The sequence below is a fragment of the Stenella coeruleoalba genome, assembly GCF_951394435.1.
Source record: "Stenella coeruleoalba genome assembly, chromosome: 3".
Classification (NCBI taxonomy): Eukaryota; Metazoa; Chordata; class Mammalia; order Artiodactyla; family Delphinidae; genus Stenella; species Stenella coeruleoalba.
In genome coordinates this window covers 132,414,412-132,432,655 of record NC_137148.1, presented here as the reverse complement: position 1 = coordinate 132,432,655, position 18,244 = coordinate 132,414,412, and the positions used below count along the sequence as shown (strand labels likewise).

Here is an 18,244-nt window from a genome sequence, read left to right as displayed (position 1 = left end):
CGGGGCTTCCACCAATGGAGTCTGATCCCAAATGCTGTTCTCTGTTCAAAATTACCTTCTCACCCTCCGTTTCACTTCCCTGGGGCCAAATCTCTGAAGCTGCCCTCTTTGAAGCAGGGATCTCCCTCAGCTTCATTCAGGAAGAATTAATTGCCTCATGGACAAAAAGGCAAATCCATGGTGACAGGAAGTATTTACCGGCAAAGCCCGGGAAAGAACTGAGAGGACAGGCACCTTTCTCCTCAAGACTTATCTGCTCTAAGTCTCCAAAGAAACGGTTCTCATGGAGATGCAGCCTGGTGAGCCCTCAAACCAGGTGAAAGTCAGGCAGCACCGAATTCCAACCTTGGGACCCCTGAGCAAGTCATTTCACCACGCTGTTCCAGAGGTGCCACCTTATCTACAATGTGGGGAATAAGAGTTGCCTTTCCTACTTCACAAGGTAAATAATTTGAAAGCATTTGAGACTTTTTAAAGTTAAGGGGTAAAAGTCTTGCTACAGGAGAACCTTTCTGAAATATTTCCAAAGGGCGCACAAATTTCTAGTTAATCACTCAGCTCTTCCCATCAGGGGCTATTTATAGAGGAGCCACATTACTCAACACTCAGCAAAGAACTTGTGGAAGTCTTTGCCCTCCCTGATCTCACATCATTTCCCTAGCACTCAGGATTCATGATCCTTTGTGGTTTGATGTTACCTCACTCATACTAATTTAAATTGCTATTTCAGAAAGGATGACATATATATATATACATTCTTTCCCTGGTGCCATGTGAGAAAGCTGTGGGTGTGTTTGTGGAGGATGGCTTTAAAAACAGAAGTGAGGTTTCTTTTTTTTAATTTTTAATTTTCTGCTGTGATCCTTGGGATTTTGGGTGTCAGTGATTACAAATATCTAACAATGAGAGATTGGATTTTCATTCTATACGGCATATTATTTTAGATGCTGTAGATTTCTGGAAGACATATTTCTCCCTGTGGTTCCTTCCTTGTCTTTTCACCTTGCAGGAACACGTTGCTTAAAAACAAAAAGACAATTATGTATATGTTTGGTTAGATCTTGGGCAAAAATAATTCCCTGGCCCCTGAATTCTATTTGCTTGTAAGGGGAAGCAATATGGTTTTGTTGAAACCACTGTTTTGGAAATCCAGAGGCTTGCCTTTTGGTCCTGGTTTTGCAACTAAGTGATCTTAGATAAGTCACTTGACCTATGTTTCCCCATCTGTAGAGTGAAGTAGGTTGGATATACTCCAAGGTCCCCCTGCATGTGGAATACTGCATGAGTTAAAACAAAGGACATGCCCCTGCCATGCTTAAAGCATTCACTAGCTCCTCACTTCTCACAGGATGGAGCCAAACCTCCCTACTGTGGCCTCCATGATCTGGAGTCTACCTGTCCAGTCTCTTCTTCTGTGAACAAGCTTGCTGTGCTTCAGCTAAGAGGAATCTTTTAGTTCCCCAAACTTGCTGTGTTCTCTCTTGCATTTGGCCTTTGCACAAGCTAGGCTTTTTTGCTTGGACTGATCTCTCCTCCTTTCCCTACCCTTTCCACACTCTGCCCCTACAATGGTGCCTACCTTCTAATCATCCTTCTGGTATCCACTCAGTTGTTGCTTCCTCCATGACCCCTCCACGTTTGGGTTGGGTTAGGGTCAGCTGTCCATGCTCCCATAACTCCCTGGACTTCCTCTACCTTACCACTTGTTACGCTGTGTTGTAATTGTTGGCATACTTGCCTGAATACCACCATTTGAACATAAAATCTAACAGAGCAGAGATGTGTCTTGCTCTCCATTGCATCCTCAGTGCCTAGTACATAACAGGCGTTCTATTATGTAAAATAATAGAGATAATAGTAAAAGTGGGTTGAATGAATAATCGAAAGTGAAAGCTTACACGTTGCCATTGAAATTTGGAGCCATCTGTCTACTGCCTTCAGATATCCTTCCCGTCCATCCCCAGGCTGCACCATCAGCAATGAGAGGACCACAGCTATAAGGTGAGAATCGCTTCGCCCCTGACAAAGTTGTGGGCCACGCATTGCAGTTGTCTGTGTGGCAACATTGCCTTGTTTTTAGAAAAGCCCCAAGTCAGGACATCTACGTCTCCTTTTAAAATCCATCGGCAGACCCTGTTTCATAGAAACCGATAGTGGAGCATCTGAAATGGGCATAAGAACTGGTTCTGGAGAGAGAAAACATAAATATTAATATTAATAATAATGGCTAACATTTATCAAGTGCATTATCTCATTTAATATTTAAAATTATCCTATGAGGAAACTATAGCTGTTAGTCCCATTTTATAATTGAGGAAACTAAGGCAGGTTAAATAACTTGCTCAAGGTAGTGAAACCAAAACTTATGCTTTTAACTTTTAACCAAAATTATATATAGCCTCATTTCCCCCTCCCAAACAGAATCCATGTTTTCATTACTGTGTCACCTTATTCTAAAACCACATTTAATGCAAGTTATAGAGACACATTGTATTAAAATGTTTTTAAATCAGTAATAATTTTTTTTGAAAGGAAAAGGGATATGAGATGGAGAGAAAATGTGAATGATATAAAAACTATCTCCATGTGCTTTGGGTTTGCTACAGTAGGCTCACACATTTGGTTTGTGTAGTTAAACATTCATGTAGTTAGCAGGAAAAGGGAAATTTGATGGTCAGTTACACAATTTACATTGTCCATTAGATAAAACCTGACCACTTGCTCAAAACTGCCTTATTTTACAGATGAAAGAACTGGGGCCCAGAGAGGGGAAGGGTTGCCCCAGGCTGGCTGGACCCACACTCAGGTCTTTCCATAGGAAACGGAGTTGCCTGTTTCCTTCTTTGAAAATTTGTTAAAGCAGATATTCTACACTAACATTTATTGGATGTTTATTTGGGATTAGTCTCTGTGCCAAGTACTGTGTATGGATGGGCAAATTTTATCTTCACAAAATCCTCAGAAGTAGCTCTGTTGTTTTATAGATGAAATATTGGGGGCTTTTTTGCTATTGAAATATTGCAGATCTGTCCTGGGTCATTGGGAAATGCATTCCCTCTCTTCTCTGCCGTCTTTTTCTCACTTTGCTCACTTCTGCGACTTCTAGAGAACTGGCCTCCCCTGAAGGTCAGATATTTTACATAGAACTTGACAGCAAAGGACCTTTCATCTTTATTTAAACAAATACTATTTACCATAATTTTGGATGAGAATGGATGAGGAGAGTTTGAGCATATTCCAAACCAGATTTGGAATGCAACAACATAGCCGAGGTACAATGAGGTTGGTGCTGTGCTGCTGTATTCTCAGAGGCTGGCATAGTGGCCCTATAATCCACCCCACAGAATGGTTGGGAGCATGGAATTTCGGAACAACAGGTCTAGATTCAAGCCCGAATTCTGCCTGTTACTAATTATGGGACCATGAATGGTTTTCCTAAGTTACTGAGCACCGTACTCCTCATCTACAAAATTGAGATGATCATAATTGTTTCTATCCCTTGGGTTCTCGGAAGATTAAATGAAACAGTCAATGTAACACAGTAAGCAGAGCCATCATAGATGCTCAAAAATGGGAGCTTTGGGAGGCATTCAAGATGGCGGAGGAGTAAGATGTGGAGATCACCTTCCTCCCCACAAATACATCAGAGATACATCTACGTGTGGAACAACTCCTACAGAACACCTGAACGCTGGCAGAAGACCTCAGACTTCCCAAAATGCAAGAAACTCTCCACATACCTGGGTAGGGCATAAGGAAAAAGAAAAAGCAGAGACAAAAGAATAGGGACAGGACCTGAACCTCTGGCACTAGGAAGCCCCTTCACTGGAGGAGACGGGGGGAGGTGGCGGGAAGCTTCGGAACCACGGAGGAGAGCACAGCAACAGGGTGCGGAGGGCAAAGCAGAGAGATTCCCACACAGAGGATCAGTGCCGACCAGCCCTCACCAGCCCGAGAGGCTTGAATGCTCACCCGCCGGGGAGGGCGGGGCTGGGAACAGAGGCTCGGGCTTCGAAGGTCGGATTCCAGGGAGAGGACTGGGGTTGGCTGCGTGAACACAGCGTGAAGGGGGCTAGTGCGCCACAGCTAGCCGGGAGGGAGTCCGGAAAAAGGTCTGGAGCTGCCGAAGAGGCAAGAGACCATTGTTTCAGGGTGCACGAGGAGAGGGGATTCACAGCACCGCCTAAACGAGCTCCAGAGACAGGCGCGAGCCGCGGCTATCAGCACGGACCCCAGAGACGGGCATGAGACACTAAGGCTGCTGCTGCAGCCACCAAGAAGCCTGTGTGCGAGCACAGGTCACTCTCCACACCCCTCTACCGCAGAGCCTGTGCAGCCCGCCACTGCCAGGGTCCCGTGATCCAGGGACAACTTCCCCGGGAGAACGCACGGTGCGCATCAGGCTGGTGCAACGTCCCCGCCGGCCTCTGCCGCCGCAGGCTCGCCCCGCACTCCGTACCCCTCCCTCCCCCGGCCTGAGTGAGCCAGAGCCCCCTAATCAGCCCTCCTTTGACCCAGTCATGTCTGAGCGAAGAACAGACGCCCTCAGCCGACCTACACGCAGAGGCGGGGCCGAATCCAAAGCTGAACCCCGGGAGCTGTGCGAACAAAGAAGAGAAAGGGAAATTTCTCCCAGCAGCCTCAGGAGCAGCGGATTACACCTCCACAATCAACTTGATGTACCCTGCATCTCTGGAATACCTGAATAGACAACAAATCATCCCAAAACTGAGGCAGTGGACTTTGGGAGCAACTGTAGACTTGGGGTTTGCTGTATGGAACTGACTGGTTTCTGGTTTTATGTTTATCTTAGTTTAGTATTTAGAGTTTATTATCATTGGTAGATTTGTTTACTGATTTGGTTGCTCTCTTCCTTTTTTTTTAATATGTATATATATATGTATATATTTTTTCCTTTTACTCTTTCTGTGAGAGTGTATATGTATGCTTCATTGTGTGATTTTGTCTGTATAGCTTTGCTTTTACCATTTCTCCTAGGGTTCTGTCTCTCCTTTTTTTTTTAGTATAGTTTTTAGCACTTGTTATCATTGGTGGATTAGTTTTTTGGTTTGGTTGCTCTCTTCTTTCATTACTTTTTAATTTTAAAAATTTTTAATAATTTTCTTTTAGTTTTTATTTTAATAACTTTATTTATTTATATTTATTTTTTATTTCTTTCTTTCTTTTTTTCTCCTGAGCCATGTGGCTGACAGGGTCTTGGTACTCTGGCCAGGTGTCAGGCCTGTGCCTCTGAGGTGGGAGAGCTGAGTTCAGGACATTGGTCCACCAGAGGCCTCCCAGCTCCATGTAATATCAAACGGCGAAAGCTCTCCCAGAGATCTCTATCTCAACGCTAAGACCCAGCTCCACTCAACAACCAGCTACAGTGCTGGACACCTTATGCCAAACAACTAGCAAGATAGGAACACAACCGCACCCATTAGCAGAGAGGCTACCTAACATAATAATAAGGTCACAGACACCCCAAAAACACACCACCGGTTGCGGTCCTGCCCACCAGAAAGACAAGATCCAGCCTCATCCACCAGAACACAGGCACTAGTCCCCTTCACTAGGAAGCCTACACTACCCACTGAACCAACCTTAGCCATTGGGGGCAGACACCAAAAAAAATGGGAACAACGAACCTGCAGCCTGTGAAAAGGACACCCCAAACACAGTAAGTTAAGCAAAATGAGAAGACAAAGAAACAGACAGCAGTTGAAAGAGCAAGGTAAAAACCCACCAGTCCAAACAAATGAAGAAGAAATAGGCAGTCTACCTGAAAAAGAATTCAGAGTAATGATAGTAAAGATGATCCAAAATCTGGGAAATAGAATGGAGAAAATACAAGAAACGTTTAACAAGGACCTAGAAGAACTAAAGAGCAAACAAACAATGATGAACAACACAATAAATGAAAGTAAAAATTCTCTAGAAGGAATCAAAAGCAGAATAACTGAGGCAGAAGAACGGATAAGTGACCTGGAAGATAAAATAGTTGAAATAACTACTGCAGAACAGAATAAAGAAAAAGGAATGAAAAGAGTTGAGGACAGTCTTAGAGACCTCTGGGACAGCATTAAACGCACCAATCTTCAAATTATAGGGGTCCCAGAAGAAGAAGAGAAAAAAAAGGGACTGAGAAAATATTTGAAGAGATTATAGTTGAAAATTTCCCTGACATGGGAAAAGAAAGAGTCAATCAAGTCCAGGAATTGCAGAGAATCCCATACAGGATAAATCCAAGGAGAAACATGCCAAGACACATATTAATCAAACTATCAAAAATTAAATACAAAGAAAAAATATTAAAAGCAACAAGGGAAAAACAACAAATAACACAAAAGGGAATCCCCATAAGGTTAACAGCTGATCTTTCAGCAGAAACGCTGCAAGCCAGAAGGGAGTGGCAAGACATATTTAAAGTGATGAAAGGGAAAACCTACAACCAAGATTACTCTACTCAGCAAGGATCTCGTTCACATTCGATGGAGAAATTAAAATATTTACAGACAAGCAAAAGATAAGAGAATTCAGCACCACCAAACCAGCTTTACAACAAATGCTAAAGGCACTTCTCTAGGCAGGAAACACAAGAAAAGGAAAAGACCTACAATAACAAACCCAAAACACTTAAGAAAATGGTAATAGGAGCATACATATCGATAATATCCTTAAATGTAAATGGATTAAATGCTCCCACCAAAAGACATAGACTGGCTGAATGGATACAAAAACAAGACCCATATATATGCTGTCTACAAGAGACCCACTTCAGACCTAGGGACACATAAAGACTGAAAGTGAGGGGATGGAAAAAGATATTCCATGCAAATGGAAATCTAAAGAAAGCTGGAGTAGCAATTCTCATATCTGACAAAATAGACTTTAAAATAAAGACTACTACAGGAGACTAGGAAACTACATAATGATCAAGGGATCAGTCCAAGAAGAACATATAACAATTGTAAATATTTATGTACTCAACATAGGAGCACTTCAATACATAAGGCAAATGCTAACAGCCATAAAAGGGGAAATCGACAGTAACAAAATCATAGAAGGGGATGTTAACACCCCACTTTCACCAATGGACAGATCATCCAAAATGAAAATAAATAAGGAAACACAGGCTTTAAATGATACATTAAACAAGATGGACTTGATTGATATTTATAGGACATTCCATCCAAAAACAACAGAATACACTTTCTTCTCAAGTGCTCATGGAACATTCTCCAGGATAGATCATATCTTGGGTCACAAATCAAGCCTTGGTAAATTTAAGAAAATTAAAGTTATATCAAGTATTGTTTCCAACCAGGATGCTATGAGACTAGATATCAATTACAGGAAATATCTGTAAAAAATACAAACACATGGAGGCTAAACAATACACTACTAAATAACCAAGAGATCACAGAAGAAATCAAAGAGGAAATCAAAAAATACATAGAAACAAATGACAATGAAAACACGATGACCCAAAACCTATGGGATGCAGCAAAAGCAGTTCTAAGAGGGAAGTTTATAGCAATACAATCCTACCTCAAGAAACAAGAAACATCTCAAATAAACACCTAACCTTACACCTAAAGCAATTAGAGAAAGAAGAACAAAAAAACCCCAAAGTTAGCAGAAGGAAAGAGATCATAAAGATCAGATCAGAAATAAATGAAAAAGGAATGAAGGAAACAATAGCAAAGATCAATAAAACTAAAAGCTGGTTCTTTGAGAAGATAAACAAAATTGATAGACCATTAGCCAGACTCATCAAGAAAAAAAGGGAGGAGACTCAAATCAATAGAATTAGAAATGAAAAAGGAGAAGTAACAACTGACACTGCAGAAATACAAAGGATCATGAGAGATTACTACAAGCAACTATATGCCAATAAAATGGACAACCTGGAAGAAATGGACAAATTCTTAGAAGAGCACAACCTTCTGAGACTGAACCAGGAAGAAATAGAAAATATGAACAGACCAATCACAAGCACTGAAATTGACACTGTGATTAAAAATCTTCCAAAAACAAAAGCCCAGGACCAGATGGATTCACAGGTGAATTCTGTCAAACGTTTAGAGAAGAGCTCACACCTATCCTTCTCAAACTCTTCCAAAATATAGCAGAGGGAGGAACACTCCTAAACTCATTCTACGAGGCCACCATCACCCTGATACCAAAAGCAGACAAAGATGTCACAAAAAAAGAAAACTACAGACCAATATCACTGATGAACATATATGCAAAGATCCTCGACAAAATACTAGCAAACAAAATCCAAAGCACATTAAAAGGATCATACACCATGATCAAGTGGGGTTTATCCCAGGAATGCAAGGATTCTTCAATATACGCAAATCAATCAATGTGATACACCATATTAACAAATTGAAGGATAAAAACCATGTGATCATCTCAATAGATGCAGGAAAAGCTTTTGACAAAATTCAACTCCCATTTATGATAAAAACCCTCCAGAAAGTAGGCATAGAGGGAACTTACCTCAACATAATGAAGGCCATATTTGACAAATCCACAGTCAACATCGTTCTTGATGGTGAAAACCTGAAACCATTTCCACTAAGATCAAGAACAAGACAAGGTTGCCCACTTTCAACACTACTATTCAACATAGTTTTGGAAGTTTTAGCCACAGCAATCAGAGAAGAAACAGAAATGAAAGGAATCCAAATCAGAAGAGAAAAAGTAAAACTGTCACTGTTTGCAGATGACATGATACTATACATAGAAAATCCTAAAGATGCCACCAGAAAACTACTAGAGCTAATCAATGAATTTGGTAAAGTAGCAGGATACAAAATTAATGCTCAGAAATCTCTTTCATTCCTATATACTGATGATGAAAAATCAGAAAGAGAAATTAAGGAAACACTCCCATTTACCATTGCAAGCAAAAGAATAAAATACCTAGGAATAAACATACCTAAGGAGACAAAAGACCTATATGCACAAAACTATAAGACACTGATGAAAGCAATTAAAGATGATACAAACAGATGGAGAGATATACTGTGTTCCTAGATTGGAAGAATCAACATTGTGAAAATGACTATACTACCCAAAGCAATCTACAGATTCAATGCAATCCCTATCAAACTACCACTGGCATTTTTCACAGAACTAGAACAAAAAATTTCACAATTTGTGTGGAAACACAAAACACCCCGAATAACCAAACAATCTTGAGAAGGAAAAATGGAGCTGTGGGAATCAGGCTCCCTGACTTCAGACTATACTACAAAGCTACAGTAATCAAGACAGTATGGTACTGGAACAAAAACAGAAACATAGCTCAATGGAACAGGATAGAAAGCCCAGAGATAAACCCACGCACATATGGTCGCCTTATTTTTGATATAGGAGGCAAGAATATACACGAGAAAGGGCAGCCTTTTCAATAAAGTGGTGCTGGGGAAACTGGGCAACTACGTGTAAAAGAATGAAATTAGAACACTCCCTAACACCATACACAAAAATAAACTCAAAATGGATTAAAGACCTAAATGTAAGGCCAGATACTATAAAACTCTTAGAGGAAAACATAGGCAGAACCCTCTATGACAAACATCACAGCAAGATCCTTTTTGACCCAACTCCTAGAGAAATGGCAATAGAAACAAAAATAAACAAATGAGACCTAATGAAACTTAAAAGCTTTTGCACAGCAAAGGAAACCATAAACAAGATGAAAAGACAACCCTCAGAATGGGAGAAAATATTTACAAAAGAAGCAAATGACAAAGGATTAATCTCCAAAATTTACAAACAGCTCATGCAGGTCAATATCAAAAAAAAACCAAACAACCCAATCCAAAAATGGGCAGAAGACCTAAATAGACATTTCTCCAAAGAAGATATACAGATGGCCAACAAACACATGAAAGGTTGTTCAACATCACTAATCATTAGAGAAATGCAAATCAAAACTACAATGTGGTATCACCTCACACCAGTCAGAATGACCATCGTCAAAAAATCTACAAACAATAAATGCTGAAGAGGGTGTGGAGAAAAGGAGCCCTCTTGCACTGTTGGTGGGAATGTAAATTGATACAACCACTATGGAGAACAGTATGGAGGTTCTTTACGAAACTAAAAACAGGACTACCATACAACCCAGCAATCCCACTACTGGGCATATACCTGGAGAAAACCATAATTCAAAAAGACACATGTACCACGATGTTCATGGCAGCACTATTTACAATAGCCAGGACATGTAAGCAACGTAACTGTCCATCGACAGATGAATGGATAAAGAAGATGTGACACATATATACAATGGAATATTACTCAGCCATAAAAAGAAACGAAATTGAGTTATTTGTAGTGAGGGGGATGGACCTAGAATCTGTTATACAGAGTGAAGTAAGTCAGAAAGAGAAAAACAAATACCGTATGCTAACACATATATATGGAATCTAAAAAAAGAAAAGAAAAAGGTTCTGAAGAACCTAGGGGCAGACTAGGAATAAAGATGCAGACATAGAGAATGGACTTGAGGACATAGGGATAGGGAAGGGTAAGCTGGGACGAAGTGAGATAGTGGCATGGACATATATACACTACCAAATGTAAAATAGATAGCTAGTGGGAAGCAGTCACATAGCTCAGGGAGATCAGCTCGGTGCTTTGTGACCACCTAGAGGGGTGGGGTAGGGAGGATGGAAGGGAGACGCAAAAGGGAGGGGATATGGTGATATATGTATATGTATAGCTGATTCACTTTGTTATAAAGCAGAAACTAACACACCATTGTAAAACAATTTTACTCCAATAAAGATGTTTAAAAAAATGGGAGCTTTTATTGTTTTTATTATTATTACCATGGTTTGAATTTGGGCGTGGTCTTTAGGAAGAATGCAGGACTTGGAATAAGATCTGAGTTCTATTCTCACTTGTGTTGTGTTGCTCTACAACCTCAGCATGCTGTGTTTCACTTCCCTTTTCTGTCAAGTGAGACCCCGTCACCCACCCTTCCATGTCAAAGCTGCTGGAGAGGTCAAACATCATCTTAAATGGGAAGGAGCTTTGAGATATACACAACAGAAAAGCAAGTAAATGTTTGTATAGCTTGTCTCAGCTTATAGACATTTGTAGTCAAAATGAATCTGAGAAAATGAAAAGGGATCAGGAACTCCTTGTTAGCTCTAGATGGTAGAGCGGGGTGTGGGTAGATGTGAACCTGGAGGGTGAGGAACCATAATCTACTAGGTTCCTTTAACTGATTCTCCAGCACCTGCTGGCTTTGGGCCCCAAGGTTCCCACTCCTAACATCCAATTAATGCAAGGGAAGAAGGTGGAATAAGATGTGTTTTTATGCATGCTGGTTTCTCTGGCCTGAAACGTTCTTCCAGACCTTCCCTTCCTTAGGAACTCCCATTTACCCTTTAAGACACAGCTCAAATATCATTTCCTCTGTGAAGCCCTCCCTGCTTCCTTGGGTATTTTCACTCTCTGTGCTCTCACTGGATCGTGACCATTGCTCCATCAGATGACCTACAGCAGTGCTCTGCAATCACAGTTGATTCTCATCATTCAGTGGTTATGTTTAATAAAGTCACCTGATTTACACATAACCTTGTTTTATGCACATTTCTGTTCAAAAACACCTTGTTTTGTATGTATTGTGGCTTCATTAACATTGAACTCACAGTCAACAGAACTATAACTCGTGCTGAGTGAAACTCATCTAACACATGTTTTCCTTGTAAGATACATCACAGCCTTCTTTCACTTACACGAGACAGCATCTCAGCTCTATGCTTGAGGGTCACTTTAAAGAGCAAAATGACCAATAAAATGTACACAAGTGCAAAAAATTTGGCACTAAATAGACCTCAAGAAGGACACTAGTTTATGGTATGAGCTGAAACGAGAAGGCAGGGCCTCGCCTTGTTCGACCTCAGCTGGGAATGTGCCTGTAGAGTGACAAATTTTTCTCTGCTCTGGGCATGGGCGTATCATAAATGACTGTGAAAGGGCTGCAAGAATTGACTTTGGGGTTACAGATAGATTTTAGTGAGCAGGCAGTTTGCAAGTATAAAGTCTGCAAAGCATAAATCAACTGTATTTATTTATGTGTTGGACTTTTTTACTAGCCTGAGGCTTCTTACAGAAAGGTTGGCATGTGTACTGGATATCTTCTCTCTCTTTTTTTTTTACATTTATTTATTTTATTTTTGGCTACATTGGTCTTTGTTGCTGTGCATGGGCTTTTCTCTAGTTGTGGCGAGGCAGGGATACTCTTCGTTGTGGTGCGCGGGCTTCTCATTGCGGTGGCTTCTCTTTGTTGCGGAGCACGGGCTCTAGGCGCCCAGGCTTCAGTAGTCATGGCTCGCGGGCTCTAGAGCGCAGGCTCAGTAGTTGTGGCACACAGGCTTAGTGGCTCCGCGGCATGTGGGATCTTCTCGGACCAGGGCTCGAACCGGTGTCTCCTGCATCGGCAGGCGGATTCTTAACCACTGTGCCATCAGGGAAGCCCTGGATATCTTCTCTTGCTCCTCCAGACCTACTTCACTCTTCTCACCCTGCCCCTGCCCCTGCAGACTGACCTCTGTGGACTACTCTACTAGGATTTCTTCGTCCTCTGGCTTCCAGCTGGGTTCGGCCAACAAGAAACCCCAGCAGTTGATGGGGGGAAGGGAGGAGAGTGGGGCCACATATTTATTCCACAGCCTCCTCCTTGTGTTGCTGCCTTGGGCTTCCTCTGTTTCTCACTAAATGTGCTGTCCTCTCGAGGCACCTTTCTCCAGCTGACTCTCTGCTTCCACAAGCGAGTGACCACTCCCGTTCCTCATTTCTTTGGGCCTAGGCGTGGTAACTGTTCCTTGGCTGTTCTTTCCCTCTGTACTACTTACTATGGTTCTTCTAAACCCACACTGTGTTAAACAGTCCTTTTGAAATAGGCTTGCCTTGAATTATCATAATTTAACTGTGATGTGTTTAGTCCCCAACTGATATCTTATTCACCGTATACACCTGACACAGTGCCAAGTAACAGCAGGTGAATGGTAACAATGATCTCTAAAACTCCTCCTAACAGTATCTGTATGATTCAATTATCCCAGAAACCAACTATTCATGATGACTTGGGAAGAAATGCAAAGTCACTGAAGACACACTCATACACACACACACACACACACACACACACACACACACACACACACACTGCCCATCTAGCTGAATGGGGTATGTTCTGCCTTTTCCTGAGTTTGGTGGTCTTGTGTGTTGGGAGGTTCCAGGCAGAGTAGGATCTGCAGGATAAATGCTCTCTGAGAAACCGATCTGTTCATCCGTCCTGCTCTAGAAGCTTCCTCTCTGGGTCATTTGCCAGGGGGAGTCAAGCCCAGAGGTGAGTCCCACAAAGGACTGTGTGGAAGCCACAGGCTTTCTCACTGGTACCTGATGGTCCTCTGGGTGCATGAGCTGGCTCCAGCAGTGGATGTGGGCATTTGGTGAACTGAAAGGTACAGGGAGAGCTCAATACACCCAAACTATAATAACCCAGCCCTTATTTCACTGGGATTTTAAGAGGGAGGAGAACAGCTGTGCCTTGCTGTCCAACTGTGGCTTAAGAGCTCCGAATTACAGTTTCCACATGTCACCCACATAGCAGATGACAGAATGAGTATGAACAATAATTTGGTACTAGGAGCAAGTCAGAAATCATCTCCAGATTGGTTTCTCTTTCACCAGCTTTCCCTCTCTCAAATCCACTCTCCACACTGCTGCCACAATATATTTTTAAACACAGATTTGACCTTCTCTCCTTGTTCAATGACATTTTTCCTCTCTACAACGAGAGTTCCAACATTTTTTGTGTTTTAAAATCTAAGTCCTTGTCTACACACACACACACACACACACACACACACACAAACACACACACACAAACACACACACACACACACACACCCTTTGCCCCAGCAATGGTAAACTGATAATAGCTTCCCAATATGTTTTGTTTCCTCTATCCCTCTACCTGGAAAGTATTTCTGCCCATTGGCTTGCCTAAAAAAAGCATAATTCATCTTCAAAACTGAGTCAGAGATGATATCTTCTGTGACAGTGCTTCCCAAACTTTAATGTGCAGATGATCACCTGTAGATCTTGTTAAAATGCAGATTCTCATTCAGTGGATCTCAGGGTGGAGAGAGAATTTGCATTTCTCACAAGCTAGTAATGCTGCTGTTGCTGGTCCGGGGACCACACTTTCAGTAGCAGGTTTCTAAGAAGTTTCCACTGTTGTCACCCTTTGCCCAATAGATTCCATCACTTTTTCTGAGCTCTTCTCTACTTTGACCTTATTTCTGTTGTTGCTCTAATTGCTGTATTATAATTTTACTTGTTTATTTGTCTGCCTTCCCAACCATACCTGGAGTTTCTTAAAAGTAAAGACTGTGTCTTTTTCATCTTTGTTTCTGCAGCACTCAGTGCAGCATATCAGAGATCACAGGAAGCATTTGATATTTACCTGGTGAAACAATGTTGAACAATGTATAGTCTTTATTTGTCTGTGGAATGTGAAACTATGTAACCATTATTATTTATGGAAAACTTTTGGTTGTCTGACATTGGGATAAGTATGGACCCAGGCTATACATACCCTATTTACTAAAATGCACAGCTTTATTTGCTAGACCCAACCTTTAACTTGGTGTGATTTACAAAGCATAAGAGATATTTGTAACATTTTAATTGTGAACATTAGCAATCACTGTACACTAATAAATATTCAGTCTATCCAAATATAAATACATAGTCTCAAAAGGGCACAATGCAAAATCTATAAAATGCATCGAGAACTAAAACTTTGCATAAGGGGAATTCCCTGTGAGCACATGGCACCGTTTTCAAAATGTGAGAAGGAAAAAAAAAGCCAAAAACCAAACAGGCAGAAGTCTATTTTGCAGGACACTGAGAGGTAACCTCTTGACACATGTTAAGTTAAAGCCTCAATGATTCTGAGCTTGAACAAGATAATACCATGTAAGGGAGAATTTTTCTAAACCATACCACAGAAATCAGTCAATTCTGATGTTTTCCTTCTAGGCTGGATGTTCCCGAAATCATCTCTAATTAAAGGTTCCAAAAAAGAATGTACAAAATGCTAAAAAAGTAAACAGGGATGATTTTGGATAAGTTGAGAAATATCATCTTCTAAATGATAGTTTTTTTTTGAAGCTACCAGTTTCACAATAATTATACTTAAAAGTTGTACATCTGCATCTTCAGCCGGTCAAAATATCACATGATTTTTTAGAAAGAGCTGATTTCAACACCATCCAAAAAGAGTTTTCCCTGAACGCTGTATGAAAATTAAATCTCTCTTACATCAGGGAATACCCTTCCCCAGAAAGTGTCCAAGAAGACCGCAGCCGGCTCAAAGCTGAAGTGATAATTCAAGGAAGTATTTATACTTCTGCAGGAGAATCTTTTAAAGCTGCTTTGAAGCTCATCTACAAATTGCCTCATGCAATATGACTCTGGTGGGTTGAGTGAATCGAAGGGCTAATTACTCCTTTAGTAACTCCAACGTCATTAACTCTGATGAAGGTGAGGATACAGATGAGGAAAAAAAGATCCTATTCCAAGTTGGAGGGCTACACTGCCAGCCACCCTGGTCTATGCAGGAGCAGATTTACTTGCTGATGGTGCTGTGTTGGCTTCTTTATTGGCTCTCTAGGACTTTCCCCTCTACTGTACTTACCTCCTCAGCAATCCCTTTCACCCTCAGTAGAAGGCAGTGTTGAATAAAAATAGAGAAACTGTGCATTGCAGTCAGACAGAGGTGGGCTGTATTCTTCCTAGCTCTGTCACTTCAGGCCGGTGTCCAAGATTTTCAAAGCCTAAGTTCCATTATCTGTAAAATGGGAATAATAATAATATCTCACTGCACTGGTGTGAACTCAGGGTGAACTGAGATTCTGCAATTAAGGCTTGTAGCTCAGTACATATTCATTTTGCATATTCAAGTGCTCAATCAACAGTAGGCATCCCTGCGCATCTTGGAAGCCCCCCACTCGGTGCCTGACTCAGTTTCCATCCAGATGGCTTGAACAAGAACAGACCTCTTACTCCTCTCTTAGAATCTGGGGAGACTTGGAAGTCTCAACCTTAAAGTTGCAAATCTCTAGGGCCTAAACCAGCTTCAGTTTCTCTGCCAGGCCACACTCCCCAGCACAAGTCTGCACTCTGTTGATGAGGATAAAAGAATGCAGAGAGGGGACTGATTCCTGGAGGTCTCAGTAAGTCAGTGTTTACGGAAGCCATGATTTCCTCCCAGGATGCCTGTGGAAGCATTCGGCACAGAAGGGGACTCAGAGTCACTTGCTTGGCTTGGTAGTAAAGACGAGCATCCAAGTGGTTACAACCTAAGGCCTTTCCCTGTACCAGGTGTTTCCACCATCCGATGTCCTCTTTCTGCCCAGACACCAGATACCCAATACTCCAGCGGTGAGATCAGAATTGTTCACCCCAGTCCACTATGCTCCCTTCAAGGAGAGAGGTGGCAGTGTCTCTATGGGTAAAACCTCATAAAGCTGCTTCTCAGAATATCCGGCCTCTAATGTGAGCAGCTGTTTCATCGTCCTCTAAGGCAGGAAGCTGTGGTTGACAGCATCACAGAGGCAGAGCTTACTCTTTGTGACTTTAATTAACTCACTAGTTCTCCTTGAAAAAGAGTCATGCTCCTTGTTCATCTTGCCCCATATCCTGGGATTCTGTGTTGTCAGGTCAAATAAAAAATCCCTTGACCATGAACTTCAGGTCCATGTTTAAAATAACAATAAGGGTAATAATCCAGGGTGCTGCCCCATCTCTCCCTTTCTCTAAGAAGTGCAAGAAATGTTGCTTGAAAGCTGTCGATTGAGGTTTGCGCTCCACACGAGATAAGAGGCTGGAGGAAGGGTACAGACTGCTCTGGCCCTGCTCCCAGTTCAGTGGCTGAGCCTCCTGCCTGTGGCCTGGTGCCCGCCTCTATCAGGCCGCTGCCTCCGTGGCAGCTTAGGGACTGGCGCCACAGGCCAGTTGCCTCTGAGGAGTCCTGGGATGGTGGCAGCTTTTAATGCTCTGTGGTGGGAAGACCTCCTTGCCCCACTCAGGATCTGCAGCCCATGGCCTGGCACTGAGTCTCTTTTAAAGTCCCGATTCTGCAATTTCAGCCAGTTGACTCAAGAGTCTGGAGAAAGGTGGCCGGTCTTCTGGTTTCTAGAGAAGGAAGAAAAGAACTCTGTGATTTCCTTGTACTTGTGTGTCATAGCTAATTCCAAAGCAAACCAGAGTTAAACAGCAATCCCCTCTGCTGAGTTTTAAATATGTTTCTATATATATTGTATTTGAGGCCATTATGTCTTAGTTGTTAACAGCAGGTATTTTGGAATCATATGGCCTGCTTTTGAATCACAGCTTTTCTACTCATTAGCTGTGTGACCTTTGAACAGGTTACTTAACCTTTTGGAACCTCAGTTTTGTCATCTGTAAAATGGGGATAATAATATTATCAATCTCATAAGATTGTTGTAAGAATTAAATAAAATTGTATATAAAAATGCAACATAAAATAAGCACTCAGTAAGACTAAAAAAGAAAATATTTAGGTATAAATCTCATAAAATATGTACAGGGTCTATTTTAGGAAAAATATAAAATTCTAAAGATAGAAATCAAAGGAGAGCTAAATATATCGAGAAATATTCCATGTTCATGGTTAGGAAGACTTGCTATTGCTAAGATGTCATTTCTTTTCAACTTGATGTATGGATTCAACACAATCACAAGAATCCCAGCAAGTTATTTTGTAGATACTGACAAACCAACTCTAAACTCCATATGGAAAGGCCAAAGACTCAGAATAGCCAACACAATACTGAAGAAGAACAAGTTTGGAGGACTGATACTTCCTGACTTCAAGACTTACTATAAAGCTATAGTAATCAAGAGAGCATGGTATTGGTGAAAGAATAGACAAATAGGTCAATGGAATAGAGTTGGGATCCCAGAAATAGACCCACACAAATGTAGTCAAATCTTTGACAGAGGAGCAAAGGCAATTCAATGGAGCAAGGGTAGTCTTTTCAACAAACGGTTCTAGAGCAATTGGACATCCACATGCAATACAATGACTCTAGACACAGGCCTGACACTCTTCACAAAAACTAACTCAAAAGGGATCATAGAACTAAATGTAAAATGCAAAACTTATAAGACA

At 41.5% G+C, this 18,244-nt stretch overlaps 1 protein-coding gene across 3 annotated transcripts in view; it reads right to left on the bottom strand.

Annotated features, from left to right (window-relative positions):
- Positions 1–2,083: 2,083 nt before the first annotated feature.
- The window catches only part of ITK (IL2 inducible T cell kinase), a gene marked incomplete at its 5' end in the record, with an annotated part of 79,208 nt that continues 63,047 nt past the window's right edge, over positions 2,084–18,244 (bottom strand). For 2 of the 3 annotated variants that reach the window (XM_079916839.1, XM_079916838.1), the window contains one exon: positions 15,696–17,244. In XM_079916839.1, the coding sequence (XP_079772965.1) occupies positions 17,173–17,244 (72 nt within the window). In that variant the 3' untranslated portion in view covers positions 15,696–17,172. Of the gene's footprint in view, positions 2,187–15,695; positions 17,245–18,244 lie in introns of those variants that run through there. The other variant, XR_013827606.1, reaches the window with a different exon arrangement.